The 21,749-nt window shown below is 60.9% G+C and overlaps 2 protein-coding genes across 2 annotated transcripts; both read left to right on the top strand.

The window, feature by feature from the left end:
- Positions 1–2,436: 2,436 nt before the first annotated feature.
- Positions 2,437–17,376, top strand: JKF63_06951 (uncharacterized protein; the record flags this gene model as incomplete). Its single annotated transcript, XM_067902898.1, has 1 exon — positions 2,437–17,376. The coding sequence occupies one exon, from the start codon at positions 2,437–2,439 to the stop codon at positions 17,374–17,376; it is 14,940 nt and encodes a 4,979-aa protein (XP_067759257.1).
- Positions 17,377–18,417: 1,041 nt separating this feature from the next.
- JKF63_06950 (uncharacterized protein) lies at positions 18,418–21,375 on the top strand (the record flags this gene model as incomplete). Its single annotated transcript, XM_067902897.1, has 1 exon — positions 18,418–21,375. One exon carries the CDS (start codon positions 18,418–18,420, stop codon positions 21,373–21,375), a length of 2,958 nt encoding a protein of 985 aa, XP_067759256.1.
- Between the last annotated feature and the right edge of the window lie 374 nt (positions 21,376–21,749).

The following is a 21,749-nucleotide window of genomic DNA, read 5'->3' as shown; positions in this document are numbered from 1 at the left end:
GTGTGTACATGTATATTATTGGTTGGTTGGCGCCTTCTTGGACGGCATCCCTCCTCTAGTTTAAAGAACGGATTGCACACACACACACACACACGCACACCACACACACGCACACCGATATACATACATCCTCGTCAGGAGCGGACCGCTTTGTCACGTAACGTACTCATATGACTTCAACTCTCACCATTATCATCACCAGTGTACCCTCTATCACCAGCAACAGGAGCAGCGACAGCACACACACACACACACACACACACACACACTGGCGCTTTGTTGAGTAACACAGCCAGGCAGGCCACTCGCGTGCTCCGTTTTTGTTTTCTTCCTTTGGGGGTTGGTCGGTTTCGCGGTGGGACTTCTTCCAAGCAGCCGTCGCCTGTGGAGGGGGGGAGGGGGGTTCACGCCGCTGCCGTCGTCTTCCCGCCCGTCGGCTTCACCACGTCGCATGTAAAGTAGAAAACAAATATATTTTCTCTCTTTCTTTCCTTAAGCGTCCCTAGTCCCACGCGCCCCGCTCGTTTGTCAGGCGACTCTCGCTCTATTTGCGCTTGCGTCGGGGTCTACTTGTGACGCACGCACTCTCGTCGTGCCCCCCTTCTCATTCCCACAAAGACGCGCGAGTGTGCAGCCACAACTCGACTTGTGTGTGTGTGTGTGTCTCTCTCACAAATCCCACGAATAGACGACGTGCAGAGCAAAATGGTGTTTCTGGAAGAGGCACGCCGCCAGTTGGAGGAGGAGTTGCATCTCTTTCTGGAGAGCATGCAGCCGGCCCCACCCCTCACACGGTCACTCAGAAAAAATGTGAGCGCCGGGGTTACGGCGGTGACGAGCAAAGAAAGCGCTACTGCTGCGGATCCCGCCGCCAGAGCTGTCCCGGTGAAGCCTCCAAAGGGCAATGGTGCAAGTGGTGGGCCGCATCGCACCTATCACGAACCCATCACCAAGAGAGCACCGAATGCGAAGCAGGCCCGCACTCGCCTACAGGAGGTCACCAAAAGGCTCCAGTGCGCCACCCTGCTGACGATGCAAGTGCCTTCGGTGGACGACGCTGCTGCTGCTGCTGCTGCTACTGCTGCTGCTGCTGCCGCCCCGGCTATTCGGGACAGTACTTCCAAAAGTGTTGCGATAACGCTGCCCCCCATTTCCTCCACCTTCAGCGCAGCTGCTGCGAAGCCGCCCGAGAATGGTGTCGGCGCTCGCAGAGGGGCAGCCGACGTCATCTCGATGGCCGAGTCGCTCTCTCCGTCACCGCGGCCCCATGGCCTCTCGGACTCAGCTTCATCGATGTTGTTGTCTGCGCGTGGTTTGCGGCCGATGAGCTCCACGATGAGCACAGCTGTGACGGCTGGAGCGGGACGCAGTAACACAGCGGCACAGAAGGCGAGCGCCAACCTGCGCCGACTGTGCGCTTCCTTGGTGTTCCTCCAGGACTGCCTTCGATACGCTACCATCCTCGCGGACGCAGGGCTGGGCAGCGACGCGCAGTCATGCTTTCTGCAACCCATCGCCCATGACATCACCTCTCACGAGTCTGTGCTCGCCCGCTGCGTCGAGCAGCAGCCGCGGGCAGACGCCAGCTTGTCACAGAATACTGTGTCGCAAGGCTCCGCAGCAGTTACGTCAGTTTCTGGGTATACCCCTCGTCGTTTGCGCCATGGCCTCGCCGGAAGCCGTGGCCGTGAGGACCGTAAACTTCTCTCTCTCGCTGACAAGGCTGGCAGCACCGGCAGCGGCGGCGCCAGAGGAGGCGGGGAAGACGGGAACGGTGGTGGTGGCATTCCCCTGACGGACACCCTTGACGTCTTCGCACCCGATGTTCCGCTGCCGTTGGCGCTGCTTGTACACAAGTGTGTAGTGCACTACCATGCCCTCACTCTCTATATTCGGTTTGGTGAGCTCATGAGGTCTGATGTGTACGGCGATGCCGCGGGCCTCGCAACAGCCCTGGAGGCGTGCACCTGCGTGGAACAGTTGGTTGCCCTTGAGCAGCGCGTGTTGCGCGCCCCGGCCTTCAACGCGGCCGGCATCCTGAAGCGCGAGGCGGCGAGGCTAAAAGAGGACGTTGGCCATGCCACCGATGCGCGGCCAAAGACGGTCAACACGATCCTTGTGGCGGGCTGCCGCCTCGTTGACTTATTGGAGGTGCCGCCGACAGAGTCGCCCTCGTCCGTGGACTCGGCTCACAGCGCACGCACGCGTCCCAGCGAGGATACCCCGCGCATCTACGCGGTGGAGGACACCGCCGCACCAGTGCTCTTCACTATGCGCCAGTACGTAGCGAACATGTGCCAGCGACTGCTTGACTACCTTTCCTCCACATTGACAGCCACGACGGTGGCGTCGACGTCTCCGTCTGTTGCGTACGCCAAGGATACTGCGAGCGCTATCGCACACCGCCTCACCGAGGCCCTTGGTACCTCTCTTTCTATGTCGGAGCTACATCACCTCGATGCGCACAGCTCTGCATCTGCCCCGTTGACCACCGCAAATGCCTCGACTAGTGGCGGCGGCGGCGGCAGTGGCGACAAGACATGTTTCCCATTGGCCACCGTCGAATACCTTCCTTGGCGTCTGCACGAGTACTCCCTTCTCCAGAGCTGCTGTACGCACTTCCAAGAAATTCCATCGTCGGCCTCTGCCGCTGTCGGGGTTGCGCAGAGGGCCCTATATCAAGTCCTGCAGCTTATGGAGCTTGAGTACCTGGACCCTGTTCCGCCACCTGCGCCCTCGGTGTACCTCTTAGAGACCGCGGTGCAGCAGTGCGTTGGGAATCTCCTCGTAGCGATGTGGCGAGTGGCGGTCGCGCAGGATGGCTCGTCATCCGCGACGCAGCCGTCGTCACCAGCGGATGCGTCAACGAGAGCGACGACCCACGACAGCGCTGGGGAGCGGCGGTCTAGCGCAATCGGTGCGACCGCAACGGCGAGCTCCGCCATGACCTCCATCACCGCTCTGGTTCAGCAGACAGTTGCGCTTCTACTTTCTTTGCCGTGGTCTACATCATCGTCACTGAAGCGCGTTGCACCGCAGCGCGGCCACGCATCGAGCACTCCCACTGCTCGAATGACCGGTGCCTGTTTACTCAGCATCTTTTGGACGTGTGCGGCGCAGGTGCAGCAGCAGTGTGCCCTCCTCGCCGGCAAATGGGAGGCAGCTGAGGCGCTGCGCTCCGCCGCGACAAGCGACGTGCAGTACGACGACGGGAATGCCGTGGACGATAACGCTGGTGAGGGAGCACGGGGCAATAGCCCAAGATCGCTGCTCATCTCCGGTTCTAGACAAGCAGGGGCAGGGCCATCACCGGAGAAGTCCTCCAGGAAAGGCAAGGCTGGCAATCCCAGTGGAGGTGCCGCGGGGTCGGGGAAGTACAAGGTGGGGAAGGCAGCGGAGGGGGCAGCGCAGCAGGCAGAAGAACCGCCCGAAACAGGAGCGCCTTCGCCTGCCCTGCCCAGAAGTGTGGCGCACTCGCACCCAAGTGTGGTGGTAGTGGCAGCACGCTTCCCCCACATGGCACTGGGCCTGTTACTGCAGCTGATCACGAGCATAGAGTCTGCTGGGGCAGCACCGCGTTGCGCGGGCAGCCTAGACGGCACGAACAGCGGCGGCGCTACGGAGTGTATTGACCGGCTGTCCTCCGAGGTGCAGCAAACCCGGGCGAAGAGCGCTGCTGGGCTTGGCGCCAAGGATAGCGGCGACCGTAAGCCTCTCAAGAACGCGGGCAGTCAAGCTTCCTTATTCTCTAGCCTCAGCGAGGTGGCGCCGGTCATGTCAGCGGGTTCTGGTGCTTCAGCTCCCTTTACCGGTGTGCAGATGCATATGCTGCATGCAATGTATCGGGGCTGTGTCGAAGCCCTGGAAGTACTCCTTCATGGAGCAGCAGTGGCAGCGACCGGGCTGGCGCCCGCCGGCTCAGAGGCCCTCGTGTCATCATCATCATCAACCTCCTATGGTGTTGGCACCCAGCTGGGCATCCTCACACACGCAACCGTGCTGCGTGATGTAGAGAGTACGCTACACATCGACGACCGCGTCGACGTACTCGCCACCCACGCTGCTGGGGATGTGGGCGGTGTGGCAGACTTTATGTGCGCATCATCGGTGGAGGCTTTCAGCGTCAGAGAGCCGCACCTGGAGAGCCAACCACCCCTCGAGGTCTCCACGGCGCCGATTACAAGTCGCTCGACGTCGGCGCTTCTTTTGCCACGGTGCTTCCTATACAACGCCGCAGATATGCGCTGCCTCTACCGCCATCTGACATGGGAAACACTCTTTTTGCCATCAACACTGATGCCGCCCGGGACGGCTGCTGTGCTCGCAGCGCGTGGTGCGTTTGACGACATCGAAAATGCCGCTCCGAGCTCCGTGACAGCGTTCCGCACGCTCGCCATGGCCTCTTCGCAGCCTGCCATTACCGTTCAGGTTGGGGTGGCCTTGGAGTCGTGGTGGCGTAAGCAGCAGCAGCAGCAGGGAATCGCAGGTGCAAAGCTCGCGGCGACTACTGCTGTTGGCGGCGGCGCCACAGCCCAGTTGTCACCACGGTGGTTACCTGCGCCTGTGACGCGGCTAGTTGCGATGGAGGCCTGCACACAATGCATTGAGCTGCTCCGCGTGTTGGTGCTTACTGTGATGCTTCAGAGCCGTCAGCATCGCCTGGCGAAAGGCGAGAGTGCCTTGACGGTGACGCTTCTCGCGCTTGCCGCTGTAGACAACGCACTTAGCGGTGCCGACGCACCCGCCGCCTTCACCAACCCATCGCTTCCCTTGCCAAATCTAACAGAGGAGCACGCCGAGTACATGCGGCTCCTCGCGCTTTCCCAAGTGGGCCTGCGGCTCTCTCAGCTCCAGCGGCGATGCACCGGTGGTGGCCGCCGTGTACGCGAGGTTCCATTGCGTGAGTTCACGGAGAACGCGGATCGATCCAGAATCGAAGGTGCCACGGCCCCCCTCAGCAACACTAGCGATGGTGCTGGTGGAGACACGCTGCTGCTGCCCTCCTCTACAACGCCTCAGTCACTTCGACTCTATAGAGCACCTGCGGCGCTCCTTGACAAGGTCACCACGGCTCTCTACGCACCGCCGTCACCACTGCCCTCTTCTTGTTCCTCTGCGGCCAGTACAGGCGAGGCCGTTGGTAGCGCTGATGTGATGGAGACAGCAGCGGGAGGGCTTCGTACCCCGATGGGGATCACGCTGTCGGTGTTGAAGCCAGTTGTGGCAGAGGTTGCATCGTTTCTTCTCCGTTGCAGCGGCGAGCTACGCAACCAGTGGCAGCGACACCGCGCACAACGGCAAGTGCGCAATGCAACGCCAACCGAGGACGGCGCCACTCAGACCGCTCGAAACGCCGCCACAGAACCTGCGCCGCTTTCCATAGCGGAGCGAGAAGCCGACGAGGAAGCCACCTACACGGCGGTGATGTTGTGCGTGTTGACGTCGGTGTGGCGCAGCGGTGCAAGCGGAGGTGGTGTTGATATGCAGCTGACGGACAACCGCTGTGTCGCCAGTCTGGTGCGCAGCGCAGAGAGTGGATTCCTGGAACTTATACCGACCTTGACCCCATCTTCTGCAGCATCAGCGGCAGTGTCAGGGACGTCCATTCCACCTGCACAGCTGACTCGACTAATCAAGCACGGCGTGACAGCACGTCGCCTTGCCGATCGTGTACGAGGGCATCTCCAGCTCCGCGTAGAGTCATTACTCGCACGAGCGGACGCACCGGCCACAGCGTTCCGCAAGTCTGTGGCGCATGGTACCGATGATGCGCATACACAAGTGCACTCGGCCCCTAAGAGTGAAATAAAGGACGCGGATGCGCCGTGCAAAGTGGTTCCTTCAAACTACAGTCAGCTCACCGCAGTGCGAGATGCCTTGACGGAGCTCACCTCTTTGTGGGTGACCGTGCGCTGGCAGGTTGCACGTCTTCAGGCGCATCAAAGCGCTTACACCTCTCAGAACATGGACTTGAAGACGCTGCATGGGCGGCACGAAAAGCAAGAGGTATACGGCCGCACGACCGCAAAAGAGCTCCGCATCCTGCGCCATCTCGAGTGGGCTACCCCAGTACTTCCTGTCTCCGCGAAAGACGAAGAGTTGCGCCTCCACCACTGGGTGGCGGAGCAGCGCCAGCAGTTGTCGGCGCAGTCTCAGTCACACAACGCGGCGGCAATGAGTGCGTCTTACCTGCTCCTTGATGCGCTCGTGTGTACCGCGCTGGTGCCGCTGAACACGGCCAACCCAAGTGCCCAGCAGCGGCTGCTGGATGAGGCCATACGTAGCATGCGCCAAGCTGAGGAGACTGGTGCTGCCAAGAAACAGCTGAGGCGCAATCCGAGTCCACAGGTTTCTTTCTCTAATACGCGCGCGCCGACTGCAGCGGCGGCTGAGGCGCTGGTGCTCTACACACCATTGCTGCTGTGGTGCTACATATCGGAGGCCGCCAACGTCTACGGCACGCGCGAGCAGGCGGATCAGGTTCGCGCGGTGCTGGATGCGCAGGTTTTGCTGGAGAGACCGGGTCATACGAATAGCAGTCACAGTGGGGATGTCATGACAGTCGTCACCACGGCATTCATTCAGCGACTGATGCTTCAGCCGAGGTGGTCTGTGCTGCAGGCGATTAGCACAACAACGCGACTTGCCTACTGTCGCGCGCTGAGCTCGATGGCGGCTGTTTCTACAAGCAAGGATACCTTTGGCAGCGACGCGCTGGGGTGTTTACAGGGTGTCTACCGACTCGTGCTTGCGTTGCAAATCCAACGGATGTCCGACCTGTCGGAGGCGCACGGTTGTGGCATAGAGGACACCGGAAGAGGCGCCAGTGATTCTCTGATGGAAAGGCCACAGACGACGTCCTCGGTATCTGCCACCATTGCGTTCATGTCTCTGCCACTGGCGGTCGATACGGCTCAGCAGCTGGTGTCTGCTATTTTGAACTACTTCACTTGTAGCAACGGCAACACCGAAGGCAGGCCTACGCCAAATACGGCTGCGGCGCCACTCCTCTTGCCACCCCTCGTGGCGCTGTGTGAGGTTCTGCTTGCACTCACCCCCTCTTCCCCACAATGGGCCGATGCGGCGGTGCAGCTGCTCGCCGTGCGCGTACTGACGATATTCAAGGAGCAACTGACGTATGTCATGTCGTCGACCATGACGACTGTGGGTGCGACGGCCTGCCCTCCTCCTATGGCTGATGTGTTGCTTAGGCTGCTGTGGGTGACGCTGGTACACGTGTGGAACAACGTTTTGCGGAACCCCAATGCTCGACAGCACCGCTTTCGGCTCGCGGCGGCGCAAGAGGCGCTGTGGGCGCGGCGCGTGTTTGATGGTCACCAGCGCTTGATGCAGGAGCAGCGGCAAAAGGCGCTGGCGGCAGAGGCCACGGCCGATGCTGAGGCGGGACCGAAGGGCGCAGGTGCTGGCAAGAGCGGACGCCACGCACGCGTACATCGCGGCAGCACTCTTCATGCAGCACCCAATGCCCAGGGTGGTGACGGCCTCACGTTGGAGGCACCTTTGCCTCCGTTTGAATACCCCGGGTTGGCGTACCTCGCGCTCGAGGACGCCTTCGACGACAGGACGAGGGTACACGGGGGGTGTGGGGCGAAGGGGGGGGACGCAGCAGATGGTGGTGCCTCTACTGGAATCACGTCTTCTTTTTCTACTCCAGTCGCTGGCGCAACGGACGCGCTAAATCGACGCTCCGCCTTTGAGTGGAGCACAGTTGTCCTGCACAACAGCCTGCCCGCTGAGTTAGTAGAGCTCTTCGAGAACGTGGTGTTGCACGTCCCGGCGTTGTGGCCACTGATCTTCTCTGCCACCACGGATGGGAGTACGATCCCTGACACGGATACCAGCGCCACAGAGGGCGGTGTTGGCTGCACCGCGCACGAGGCGGTCAGTTCAATGACGTCAGCTCCGCAACAGCGACGAGGTAAAGGGGATGTTGAGGAAGCAGTGCAACAGCAGCCGCTGGTAGACTCGCCCGCAGACTTTATGCGCTGCGCGTGTCAGCATGCTACACGTCTGTTGCGCTCGCAGACGACAGCGTCGATCTTGGATATAGCATCTCCGTCGGCCTCTACGAGCAAGCATTCGTCCCTGCTGCGGTTACAAGGTCTTCCTGCTGTGTACTCGGATGTCATTGTGGCGCTTCGGCAGTACAGCGTGACGCTGAGGCGTTTCGTGGGCAGCAGCGGCGGCGCGACAGCGGCGTCTTTTGGTAGTGGTGGCAGCCGTGGTGTCGGGAGCAGCCGTGGGCACATTGGGGGCGCTGCCGGCGGCGGTGGCACAACGAGCTTGATTCTCCTAGATGTTCTCGGCAAGTACAAGGATGACCCCGCTTATGCCAAGCTGGCTGTGCACGTGGTGCAGGAGATGCTGGCCATGTGCAGCGACGCGGAAGACAGCGTTTCCCATGGAAGCGGCGGCGGTGGTGCCGCCAGCTCAAACCCCACAAACGCCAACGCCGCCGCCGCCGCCGCCGCTGCCGCTGCCCGAAAGCGCCACCTGATGAGCAACGCCGCTTCTGTGGAAGTGGGGTGCATACCCATCACGGCACGCAGCACATCTGTCGCAGCGGCGGCCATGATTATTGCGGATGTGCGCCTCATCATGCAGGCTGTGCGCGAGCAAGTCGATCAAAACCGACGCTCCATGCACGCCTACCTTAGCGCCGTGGACGCGGAGACGCAGGCGTGGCTGACACGCGGCGGGTACAGTGTTGGTCACTCGGCACCGCGGGAAACCGCTGTGACCGGCACTGCGGACGAGGCACCGCCTGTCGCAGCGTCGGGGGCAAAGAAAGAGGGCGGAAAGGCGGCGGCAGGAGCCAAGAAGAAAACCGCCAACCGCGGCGCTACTCGAAAAAGGAAGGCGGGCAAGTCGGATGGGCCGGGGGGAGGCAAGGAGAGCGACGATGAGGACGACGATGAACATGCGGGGAGTTTGACGCCGTCCTACACCGCTGTGACGCGTCTGTGGAGCCTCACCGAGCAACAGGGTCTGATGCAGCTTACTTGTGCAATCGCGCGGTGGCGGCGAAGACGCGCGGCACAGACGCTGCGGCACCGCTACACACAGTATAACATGCCCTTCATGGCCCAGCTGCACCTGTGCGAGGCGACACTGCTTCACATGGGGGCGGTGGCACAGCACACGGCGGTTACGCACGAGCGCCACATGCGGGAGGTGCTCTGCCTGGTCAGTGGCCGTGGTCGAGGTAATGATGATGCACGGGCCGGTGTGACTGCTGACCGAAAACTGTCTGGCGGAGGTCAGGTTGTCAGCTCAGCTTCGGTCGCCACTACCCAGGGCAGGGCCAGCCTTGAGAGGCAGCCAAACAGCGCTAGTGACTCTACGACTGAGGTACTGGAGGAACCGTCTCAGACCACCGTGAAGCTCCTTCAGCATTGCACTCGCGCAGCTCTTCTTTTTCAATATCTTTGGTTACCGGCACGGGTTAGCACGGCGGTGCAGCTCGCGGTACACCACTTGCGTGAGTTGCGAGTGATGGTGCCTCATAAAAAGGGCATATCGGGCTCTTCGCTAGCGGCGATTACCGCGATGGTGAGGCAGCTGGTGGCGTCTCCGCTTTTCTGCATCGCTGCAGTGCAGCATGGCTACTGGGACGCTCGCCGAGACGTACACGCTGGGATGCTGCAGCCCACAGTAATGAAGGTCGGCGCTGACGTCAGCTGGCACCGTCGTTTCCAGTACCACCGAAGTGTTCCGTCGCTGTTGTCTTTGGCAACACTTCTCGGGCAGCATGAAGAGCTGCAGTCTGTCCACGAGGCTCGTCTCCGCGCGCAGCGGCAACGCTCGCACGAACAGCTGCAGCTACGCTTATGCGTCGAGGCGGAGGCGGCGACTCGCATGGAGGCTGAGCGAGACGAGCTGAACGCCAAGGTACACATTCTTCACCAGGCGCAGGAGCTGCTGCCGGAGCTGAAGCAGAGCGTCGCGATAAAAACGACGCTCTTGGCAGCAGCGGAGTTGCTGAGGTTCTCTGCGACGGGGTGCGGCGACAGCAGGTCGCGCGCCGGAAGTGTGCAGCGGCGTATGAACGCGCTGCAGAGCGTGTCGGTGCCCAGCAGAGAGGCCGTCCTCGCTGCCGCCGTGGCCGCCGCCGCCACAATGCAGTATTTCACTTTTGAAGGTGTCCCGCGAGGCAGCGATGCTGCGGCGACCAGCGGTCCTCCAGCCGCCACTACCGTGATCGGCTCCCAGATGGAATCCAGTCGGAGAGCCGAGGGAGGGCACGGTATCGGCAGCGACGGCAGCGCTGACGCCGAAAGACGTGCCTCCATCGACGCGGCCAACTACGGCCGAGGCATGCGTGAGGCCACCCTCATTGAGCAAATCATTTGCCTTGCCGGTGTCTTTGCCTCTCTCCCGCTGGTGCGTTTGGAGGCTGCGTACCGCGTCGCACAGGATCTCACGGCGGGCCGGTACGCCGGGGAGCTGCTGCCACTAATCCTTCAGGCGGAAAAGAACTCACATAGCCAACCTTCGCCAGAGACGCAAGAGGCGTACAATCAAGCGATGCGCCACGTGCCGGAAGGACTTCAGCTGCTCAGCGCTGCGCGAGCGGCATGTGCGGAGCTGTCGGCCAGCGAGGGGCGAACACTCCACACACATCCGAAGCAGCATCATGAGCAGTTGCAATCGTTTCCCACATCCGTTGTTAATCCACCTTCGAAGGCGATGCTGACACGAGGCCCTAACACACACGAAGCCAGCGCTTCTTGGAGAGCCATGGTGAAGCAGTATGAGCGTGTCGCCAAGAGTCTGCGCACGGCAGGACTTCTTCAGCCTCTCGGCGAGTGCCTCTACGAAAAAGGGAACCTCTATTACGCCGCCTCCCGTCTCACCGATGCTGCAAAGTGCTGGACCGACGCACTCGATTGCTTCCTTGGTACGCCGCATGCACTGGAGGACTGGCACCGGCACCGCACCGCGCCCCCTGCACCGCCCAGCAGCGGTCCTCGAAGTCTAGAGCAGCTGCTGTGGATTGCCGCAGCGCTCAGCGCTTTGGCCAATCATGCGTTCCCGACTGACAGCCCGCGCGCAACAGCCGCCAGTCTTCTCTGCGCCCTTCTCGTTCACCAGCACTGGCGATTGCCAGGCGTCGTTTCACCCACTGCCGCTAAAAAGGACGAAGGCCACACCCTTGTCGCGGGTGTTCAGCTGCCGCCTCTTCCCCCTGCACAATACAGTCTCCTCGACGTCCACCACGTCAGTGCACTACTCAGCGCTGCGCCACGACCAACTGCTGTTAGTGTTCGGCAACAGCGGTTGCCGACAGGGATCCCGGGCGCATTGACGGACGTGACGCGTGACTTGATATCCACCGCCCAGCGCCTTCTCATGAGGCCCCTCTACGCGTGTTATAGCGGCGAGTCCGCCGTCTTGGCGGCCTTCAGTGACTTCATTGCCACCGTCGTCCTTCAAAGTGTCGAATTGACGGTGGAGGCGCGGCTGGTGCGTGCGGCGGCGGCAGCCCGCCTCGGAAGTTTTTCAGTTGCGATGCGCCACATCTACCGCGTGTGCATTGGTGCTGGACTGCCGCAGCCAATGAGTGGTGGTCTCCTGGGCGCAGAGGAAACCCTGCCGGGCTTCTACTCGCTTGGGTGCGCTGCGGCACTGCCAGTCGGTGCAACCACAGCGGCGATAGCCGCCACCCTACCCCCAGCCTCGCCGTCGCCAAGCAGCAGCGCCACGGCGCCGTCCACTTTTTACAAGGATGAAGAGAGCCCGGCGTCTGTGCACAACACCGCAGCCGTGCGGGCGTTCTTGGCTGCGTGTCTGCCAGGGATCCCTCTGGACTCTGTTGTCAAGCACAACAGCAACCCCGGCAACAGAGAAGGAGATGTCCCGCCTCGTTTAGGCTTGGCCACTGGTGTGTTGGCGTCGGCCGCGCTGGAGGAGCGCTACGGGGCATGTCTTACGCGGCGACTGCAATTGGCGATTGCCGAGCTGCTCGTGTGTCTCGGCACGTACGACCCTGCTTTCCTGCACACCGCAGGATCCTCCGTGACTGCTGCTGCTGCTGCAGTGGCGGCGCTCTCATCACCATTGATGATGATGACCACCACCGCCACCGTCAATCCTTCAGTGCCGGGAGCCTTCGCTAGTAGTGCCAGCAGCAGCGTCTCAAGTCGATCCCTCTCCCCCCTGCCCACGGCATCACTACGCACGGGAGGAGGTAACGGAGGTCGAGCCTCGCCGCTGCTGCTGTCACCGCCAATAGCAGCAGCAGCAGCAGCTGTTCGCGGCGATCGACCTGCCAACGCCTGTACGGAAGCGTGCTGTTACGCCAGCGCTCTTCTCCAATCTCTAATCAACCCAGATGTGTGTTGCGCTTTGACTGGGCAGCCGCCTGCTCCTTCAAGTGTGGTGGAGGGCAGTCTCAGCGCGGTTCGACCGCACGGTGCCTCTGGGGCTGCGACGGCTTCGTCCGCACATGCGCCAAAATCACGAGCCGCCGCCGCCGCCTCGGCCCAAGGTGCCGCAGTTGCCGTAGTCTCTCTTCCGGATGAGGCACAGCGAGCGAGTCACACCGACGATGGAAGTGGCAGCGGCTTTGCCTCGGGTTCTCCTTGCGCTGCGTGGCTCGGGACTATCGGGGCCATCCGACAGCATGCCCTCCTCCTCACGGCCGAGCTCCTCATAGCCCAGGGGGACTATACCGCAGGTGTACGTTGGCTCACAGCGTCCATCGCCGAGCACAGTGAGGCACAGCCGTCATCCTCATATTTGGTTTCCTCTTCGTTGCATGCCACACCCCCCATCACCCACGCGGCATCGCACTCGAGGATACCGAAGCAATCGGGATCCCCTGTCGAATCGCCTTCCCCTACTCCCACGGCGCCCCCCCATTCATTGAAGGGCCTCGGGTTCCAAGGCAGCGACCAGGCCTTGGCGCGGTTTGTGTTTGATTATGATCACTGGGTACGTGTGTGGTTGCTCATATGCCGCTGTTATAGTCACCTTCGCCAGTACCCCCAGCTGGAGGGGGCTGCGGGGTCGCAAGGCCTCTCTTTATGTACAGCCTTTGGGGTGGAGGGGGTGGGGAAATCCGACGACAGCAGCACGTACAAGGACGCTAGCTATTGGACCACCTTTCAGTTGTACCGGCTCTACGCCCTGACGCAGCTGGGTCGCATGCGCGAGGCTTCCGACGTTGTTGCGGCGCTGGAGCTCAGTCATTGTGCAGCAGCTTCCACCTTGCCAGCAGCTGCTGTTATAGCCGATTGTCCAATGATGGGCCTCTCCGAGGACAGATGTGTCACGCTGACGGCTCTTCGGTGGTGGCGCAAGCATCAGGGTGTGCCTTTCGAATCTAACATGTCGCTTGACAACCTGATGCATCTAACCCGACTGGCGACGGCAGAACACGGTGTGCTACCCTGGCGCCCTTTGACCTGCGTCGCTTCGCCATCGCTCAGCTCTGCTGCGTTATTGGAATGGTCTGCATCTCAGCATCAGCGGCACTACGTGCTTGTATCGCCTTGCGCATACTCCATCCTCCCCTCCCTCGTGCTGTCACGGTGTGCAGGGGCAGCGAAGCTGTGGAGGTTACATGATGCGATGAACCACTACGCATTAGAGCAGCAGGCCCATCAGCCTGTGTGGACGACGCTGACCACACCCGCATCTATGTGTGGTAGAACCGAGGCGAGCAGCAGCGAAGAACATGGGATTTGTCGCACTTCGAAGCATCGTTTCACGACACCGATCCTTAAAACGCCAAGCAACAACACAAACCATGACCCGACATGCACCTCGCTTGCCTCTGGCGTCTCTGCATCAGTCACCAGTGACGCAGCCGCCTCGCTGATGCAGGCACTAGAAGCTGTCAGCCCTCAATACGACACAGCAGCGCACTCCAGTTGCTGGCTCGAGTCCCAACTCTGGGTAGCGCAGCTCAAGGTGCGAGAAGTCTGCACGCATCTGTTGGCGACGGCCCGCGCAGGTGGGGATGTGTGTCGAGTCGACGTCGGCAGCTCCGACGTGCCGGGGGACACGAACGACTTGGCATCCGTCGCACCTCAGACAGGTTCCTCACCACTGTTGTCGTCACGCGAGGATACGCTGCGCGCCTTTCCTCTTCCCGTACGGGACGTGTGTGGTGACCTTCTCCGCGTGCTGCACTGTTGTGTTGAGCTGCCAGTTCAGCGGCACGCATATGTGCGGGCCATTCTGCTGGACCTGACAAGGGTTGTCTCTACCTACGCCCGCGTTCTCCGCGCTTGTGAACACAACACGCTCTCGAAACAGGGGGGGGCACAGCCCCTGTCAGCGACGACCGTCTCTGGGACTGGCTTGGTTTCGCAGCTGGATGCCATCGCCGCTGCGTGCACACTGCTAGCGGGACTGGTCTCCGATATGGAACGGCGCGTGCGGACCGGGGCGGACAGTCTTCGCGGCTATGCCACAGACGCGCGTGTCGCGGCCGCCGCGCTTACGTTGAGCGAGACCAACGGTGGAGGACAGGGGCAGCCACCGTGGCCCGAGTTTCTGTTGGCGGCGTTGCAGCGCACTCAAGACACAGTTGGACGATTGACCCCCACGATGCACAACAGCAACGCAGACAGCAGTGGCACCGCAGCTTCTGCAGATGTTCTCTCGCACCCATTTTACAGCAACATGTCCACACAACAGCAGCAGCAGCTGTTGTCACCTCCGGGTACTGGAGGGGCACCTCTGGTGACTAACGTCGGTTCCGAATCGGATCGCGGCGCCAATGGGGGTCGTACACACAAAAACGTGCCCAAAGGGTCGAGCGCATCAACGGCGCCTGGCGCTCTGTCGGCTCTGGGCGGTTCCAAAGTAGCACAACTGAACGTCCCAACGATGGCGTTGACATACGCAATGCTTTGCGATGAAGCGGCTTCAGCGCACGCGCTGACGCCTGTTACCGATGCTCTCGAGCACGACGTTGCACGGCAGTTGCTGACACGGCACCTGCAGCGCCTCTCGACACCAGCGAACTGCACCTACTTGTGCTACCGCGACGACGAGCGGCAGACACTGCTGGAGAGCATCGGTGCTGTTCTGTCACAGCAGCAGGTGCCGCAACCGCAGCCCTCGCGGCGCGGCGGCAGCGGTGGCCACTCCCGTCGCGCAGGTCCAGCGTCGTCTGCGTCATCCGCCAACGCCGCCGCTGGGGCAGGTGGAGGAGGCAGCGCCGCGCTAGGTGTGAGGCTGACGGAGGCGGATGTGTGGAAGGCGCTGGCACCGCCGTTGTTGTTGACGGCAGTGCCGACGGCCCTCTTCTCTGTCTTCGGTCCTGATGTGCTCGGGGCACCGCTCTACAACTCCGTTGCCGCTGCCGCTCTTTGCATCGCCACCGGGGCGGGAGCAGCTGGGGGAGCTCCGACCATCACTAGTCGTGACGCCAGTAATCGAATTACTTCTTCACGAGTACGTACGACTACTACCACGGTCAGAGGCAGCGGACATGAGTCACGCTGGCAGTTGTACCTGTGCGTGTCACCTCTGCAGGATGCAGAGGCGGCTACTGCACCGCCGGCCCTTCTCACAAGTGTTGTGGCATCGTCTCCCGAAAACTGCGTCCTGCTGCCGCCAAGCAGCGTCCTCAACGCGGCGGCCGCGAGCGGAGAAAGCGGCGCAACAGGCACGGGGCTTGCTTCGTCGTCAAGTGTATCTGCTACGTCGTCGTCGTCTCGCGTGCGGGGGGCATCACGGCAGTCTGCCATTGGCGCTAACACAAGTACAGCAGGCAGCCACGCTGGGCGCGCAGGCGGTCAGGTATCACTGTTGACTGGTAGTGCAGTGGGTGGCTCGAATCGTGGTGCCGGTGGTGCTTGGTGGCCGCCTATCCTTCCTAACGCAGCCAACACCACCCGTGAAGTACTTGTGCCGTCAACCAACTGGGCATACCTGGACTTCATCCAACATCATCAACGGCAGCAGCTACACCGGCAACGTAAAGTGTCTCCGCAGGATACGGACAGCGCTGCCAAGGGACCACCACCGCCATCGCTGGCGGCAACTTTTTCGCATGTCGCCCGCGCTGCACGCAAGCTCGCGCGAAAGGGAAGCTTCAACTCACCTGCTACAGCCTTGGCAGCCCCAGGCGGCAGTGGCGGGTCGAGCGTAGCATCGCATAAGAACGACGGCCTAGCTCCACCGTGCGAGCCAGCGCCGCTGCGGTGGTCGTGCGTGTCATTCGAAGTCTCTGGCAGTACCCTACGTACTCTGCGTCGACACCTTCGCGCAGTTCGAGCCTGCATGCGGCGGCTGGAGATGGAGGAGGGTCCAGGCACTCGTGCAGGTGAGGCCACTTGTCGTTGCAAGAGCAGTGGGTCCAGTGAGAGCAGCGGTAAGCGCACAGAGGACATGGCAAATGGCGCTGCTGCTGTTCCTGCGGGAGGAGGCGGTGCTACGGCAGCGACTGCAGTGGAAGTTCAAGGTACAAAGAAAAGAGACGATCACGCTGCGACTGCCACCCCACTTGCTGTGGGGGCCAACAGCGCAGACAGCGATTCGGCGAGCGATCACGCAGCTGTAGCACGCCATGCCTTGGCGACCGCTGTTGCACAAGCCCAAGCAGCCCTTCGGTCACGTGGACTGACCGGCGGTGGCGGTGGCAGCACCGGCATGGGTGGTGTGGCTTCAGGTGTCGGTGCTGGGTCTCAGTCTATTCAACAAGGAGCCGCGGCAGATGGTAGTGCGCGGGCGGGCACCAACGGCGGCTACCCTGGAGGGTCATCCTCGCCTGGAGCAGCGTCGGCGGCAAGTAGCATCTCAGCGACAAGTCCCTCTGCCTCTTCGGGGCGCAAGGCTGCGAACAAAACGAACGGGGCAGGGCGGAGTCTCTCACACGGTAACGGTATCGCTGGTGCGGGGGGTGCGGATGGGCTGCACGCTGGGGCTCACGTTATCCGTGACGACCTCGCAGACGCGGCGCGGTCTCGGCAGGCTGTTGAGCGCCGCCGAAGGCTTCACCAACTCGAGGAAGAGCTTGACGAAGCCAAGTCCAACCTACTGATGGAGCTGCTGGAGACTATCGTGAGCGCTGCGTATGAGTCCTCGCTATACTCCAACTCTGAAGGGGCCATACTCGATGAGGCACGCATCGAGGCCGATGTGCAGCGTCTTCTTCCGCGGTGCGTCCTCTCCAGTGATGTGATTGGTTTCCTTGAGGAGTGGATCGGAGGCCACGCAGTCTTCAACGTTCACGGGAGGGCAACCGATCACGGGGCCGGTCGAAGCGACGACGACGACGACGACGGCTGCAGCGGTCGCAGTGGGACTACATCTCTTCGCTTCTACAACCCTGGCCTGCATGAGTGGATGCGGCGCATATCACGCTACATAGTAGAGCAGCAGCAGCAGCAGTGATGCACAGGCGCACGCTGCCTATGTGGTCGTCTGTGTGTGTGTGGGTGGGTGCGCATGTTGTGGCTCGAGCCTGAGGAAGACCCCCTTTTCTCGTTCTGGGGTATTCCGATCGGTTCGCAGATGAATTCCCGTTTTTTTTCTTTTTTGTTTCTCCCATACTGGTTTATATGCGGCTCTCGAATCGCTGCCTTTTTTTTCCCGGTCATCCACCTCCCCCCTTCTTTGCTGACCAACGAACCTGTAGCTCCACTCTGTGTGTGTGCGTGTGCATGGGTGGGTGGGAGGGACGCTACACATGTATCAATGAAAACAGAATGCAATGATGTATACACATATGTATATGTACATGAAGAATAGACACACACCTATACAGACACAAGAATGCACGCGAGCTTCAATAAACCACTCCACGAACGGGTGGGGGGGGGAGAGGGAGGGAGGGAGGGTGTGTGGGGATGCTGTTGCATAGGTGTATGGAACACACATATATATGTGTGTGTACGATCGCGTCTTCACTTTGGGTGCGCGCTTCTGTGAGTACTGTTGAGTCATACACTTTTGCCTTGTCGGCTTTTTTTCTCTCCTCCCTCCTCCCCCAACACACACACACACACACACACACACACATACACACGGCTCCGCTCATGTCACCGTCGATCTCTTGGTCTCATTTGATGGTGGTGGTGGTGGTGGTGGTGGTGTACTCTCTCTTCTTGACGCTCTCCGGTCACAAGCCCTCTACTGCCATCTCCTCCTCATCCCTCCTCCTTACCTGCGCCTCCGTCTTACACCAGCTCACAAATCGTTGTTGTGTTCGTTCTTTACACATATATATACATATACGCATATACATTACATAAAGCCACGCACCCGCTTACACTTGGTTGCGGTGCGCTGACTTGCTTGGTGTGTGTATGTGTGTATGTCTGGGTGTGCGTCGGCAATCCTGTCGCAGCTCTCACAAGACTCCCCCCTCCCCCAACCCTCCCCCAACCCTCTCCTCTCTCCTCCTCCTCTTGCAGGTTGCCTGCGCCCAACGTCATGGAATCTGGGGATACTGCCGGCGGCTTGGCTGCGCAGGCGGAGTTCACGGTCTTGCGCAGGCCCAGCGAGGACAACAAGTGTTGGTACACTGCTGTGCATCAAGGGGAGCCTGTCACCTTTCGGGTACTCGATGATGGCAGCATGGATCCACTGGACGGCACCGATCACATAAAGTCACGCGTCCAAGCCATGCACAAGTACGCAGAGGAAGCCTCGATTGGTCTCGCTTCCGAGCTCGCCTACCGCGCTGTGCTGGTAGAGGTGAGCCTCCTCGACGATCCTATGTCAGTCCCCGAAGAGACACGGCGCGATCTGGACTGCGCCATAGACTTGTGGTGCCCACTGCACGTGGCTCTCATGACGGCCAGCAAGTCGGAAGCCAAGGATCTCCTGGAGTTCCACGCAGTGCATGCGGTAGCCGCGATGACGCTCATAGCGAATACACAAAGCACTATTGGTGGTGGCATCACTGCGACAGATGGGCTGGGCTCCCCACCTGCAGTCCAGGCTCACACCAATGGTGCCTTGGATACGCCTGCAAACAATGACGTCGTGTTGCATCCGCCGGTCTCTGCCGTCCCGATTCTTGAGTGTCAGGTGCGCCGAGAACTCAGTGGTGCAGTGACTCTGCTGGGTCACTTTGACGGTCGCATCCGTCCCCCCTCCTCTTCAGTTATCCACAAGGGCTGCTGCCCCCCGAGTTCAGCTCGAGGGGCATCTGAACAGGCTTCGTCTGTTGGCGGTTGCCCGGGTGACATCGAGAGCGCCATCGCTGGTGGCTCCCACTGCAGCAGTGGCGCCGTTGTCAGTGAAGAGGCGCTCGTGGAGAACCTGTGCCGGTACAACGATGCACTCCTGAAAGAGGAGGATTCCCTATTCGAGGACAAGGGCGAGGAGTACTGCTTGAGCAACGTCCTCGTGGCAATGCGCCCGCTGTTGCAGAGCATCGTCTTCGAGATAAAGCGACGCGGGCAGTGCCCCACGCCGGTGGTGCCGGAGTCCGCCATGGAATTTGTGCGTGACTACTGCGTTGGCCTCAGCGCGCTGCCCCAACACCACCCCTCGCTGGTGGTTGATGGAGATGTAGTTTTCGAACTGTGCAACCAAGGCGACATTGCGTTGCTCTCCAAAGTGATGGATGCCTTCGGGGGCCATTTGGCCCCCATTCTACGTGGACAGACATTGATCACCGATCGAAGCTCTGGCGCCAGCAGCGCGAAGGGGGCGCAGTTGAACGCAGGGGCCGGGTCGGTACCGCCGCACGTTTCCAGTCTCAACCCGTCTCCGCTCCTCAGCAGTGCGGTGCCGTCAGGCTCTCCCGGCTCTCTCGCGTTGGGAGGAGACGCCAGCGCTCAGAGCATGGCAGGTGCGCTGCATAAATGCAGCAGTGGACGCCACTCGCACGCGCTGCCACCAGAGCCGTTTTGGTGGAGTTGCTCGCCGCAGCAGGTGCATCGCCTCGCGTTCGTGGCCACGTGGATTGGATACCGTGAAGTAGCTGAAGAAAGCAGCTGTCCTGGTTGTCGTCGTCGCGCCGTGGACATCGCGAACGAGAGCCGAGTGACGATGGCCACCATTCGGCAGCTGCAGGAGTCGAGGGTGGCGGCGCAGAAGCTCGACTCCACCATCTGGTCAGGCCACCTCATAACCATAACGAAGCTTCTGTCGCGGGGGTGCACCTTGGAGGACTACATTGACTTCGTCGAAAAGGGAGGTTACTTTACCTTCACCGTTACTCGCGGCTTCTCCGGGCTGTTTCTTTCGGTGTTGGTGTCTGGTGTCATGGCCGCTGCACTGGTGCAAGAGCCGACCACTCTGCAACTGCTTGAGTGCAAGGTGAAGGCAGTGCTTTGCGATGTAACCAGTCGCTCGTCACCGCTACGTGCGTACGTGTTGGGTCGTCCGAGCACGCATGCTGAGCGCTTCAGAGAGCTGTGGCTAGATGCCGGGCGTCATCACGGGGCTGTGAATCCAAGCGGCGGCACCGGTCAGGGCGACTGCTACGCTCCCGGCGCAGAGGGGTCTGATGCTGCGGGTAACATTTGCAGAGGAGAGCGCAGGCCCATGAAGTTTCGCTCCCGTGTCGAGCTGCTCTATTACGCCGTGATCGAACAGGTCGTTGCAGCAGCTGAGGAGGCCTGGACGATGCGCTGGGCCGAGAGGGGTCAATCAACCATGGTAGCGCGAGGGAACGCTGCTCCGTCGTCGTCATTGCAGCCCTCCAGTGCGACCAAAGCTGAGGCTCTGGTAGCGCTGCAGAACTGGCTCCTCATTTGGACAAACTTTTTCTCAGGTCTGTGTGATTGCACATCGCACCAGGGAAGACTTCTCGATCATGCCAGCACATCATCGCAAGCTCTGCAACAGGATCGCTCACAACTGACACTGAGCAGCACCGCGGAGGCTTCTCCCGCCGTTGGCGGTACGTCCCCGCCCACGGTCGCCACGTCCACACTGGAGCACGCCCACGCTGCAAACACCGAGGACGTCTTCAGCGAGGACGCGGACGAGACGATAGACACGGTCCAGCGTGTGTGCACCGCCCTTCGTGAGCGACTCAAGACTGGCCAGGAGCCCTTGCCGGTGCTGTGCTCGGCCTTGTTCCCGAACGGCGACAAAAACATGGGTACCGGCGCCCCGGGTGCGGGCACGTCCACGCAAGTGGGCCCCACACTTCCCGTCTTCTCCATCGACCAGGAGTTCGCTTCAGCGCAGCACGGATTCGCCGCGATAGCGAGCAAGGAAAGCAATGAAGTAAAATTGAAGTTTTATGCCCTCTTCAAGCAGGCGACGATCGGGGACGTGAACACAGACCGCCCCGGCATGTTCGACTACGCTGGCAGAGCGAAGTGGGACGCCTGGTCGAAGCTGAAGGGGCTCAGCTTGCTGGATGCGAAGCGCACGTATGTGAGTGAGTACAACATGATGATGGCGCTACGCAAGCCTCAAAAGTGAAAGGAAAAAAGGAGGTTGAACAACCGAAAGGGCTGAAGGGAAGGGGGGGGGGGCAAGTGGGGGGCTGGGCAAGCCGTGGGTGCTGAACACGTGCTGATGCGCATCATCATGTGTGGCGCCTGTCGTGCTCTCCTCACTCACATATATATCCATCCCTTCAGTCTTCTCCTGTCTACATGCCGTATCTGTTTCCCTCCCCCCCCTCTCTCTCCTTCTGTGTGTGTGTGTGTGTGTGTGTCTGCGTCGGTTTTAGCGTGTGATCTGCATACATGCATGATGGATCTACACGGTCGGGGGGATATATATATATACATATTTATACATATTTATATATTATATATTTATATATAAAAGAAGAGGGTAGAACAAACATG

This window comes from Porcisia hertigi, chromosome 9 (assembly GCF_017918235.1).
Source record: "Porcisia hertigi strain C119 chromosome 9, whole genome shotgun sequence".
NCBI classification, from domain to species: Eukaryota; Euglenozoa; class Kinetoplastea; order Trypanosomatida; family Trypanosomatidae; genus Porcisia; species Porcisia hertigi.
Note: the sequence above shows the minus strand (reverse complement) of the source record. Positions and strands in the feature narration are given on the sequence as shown.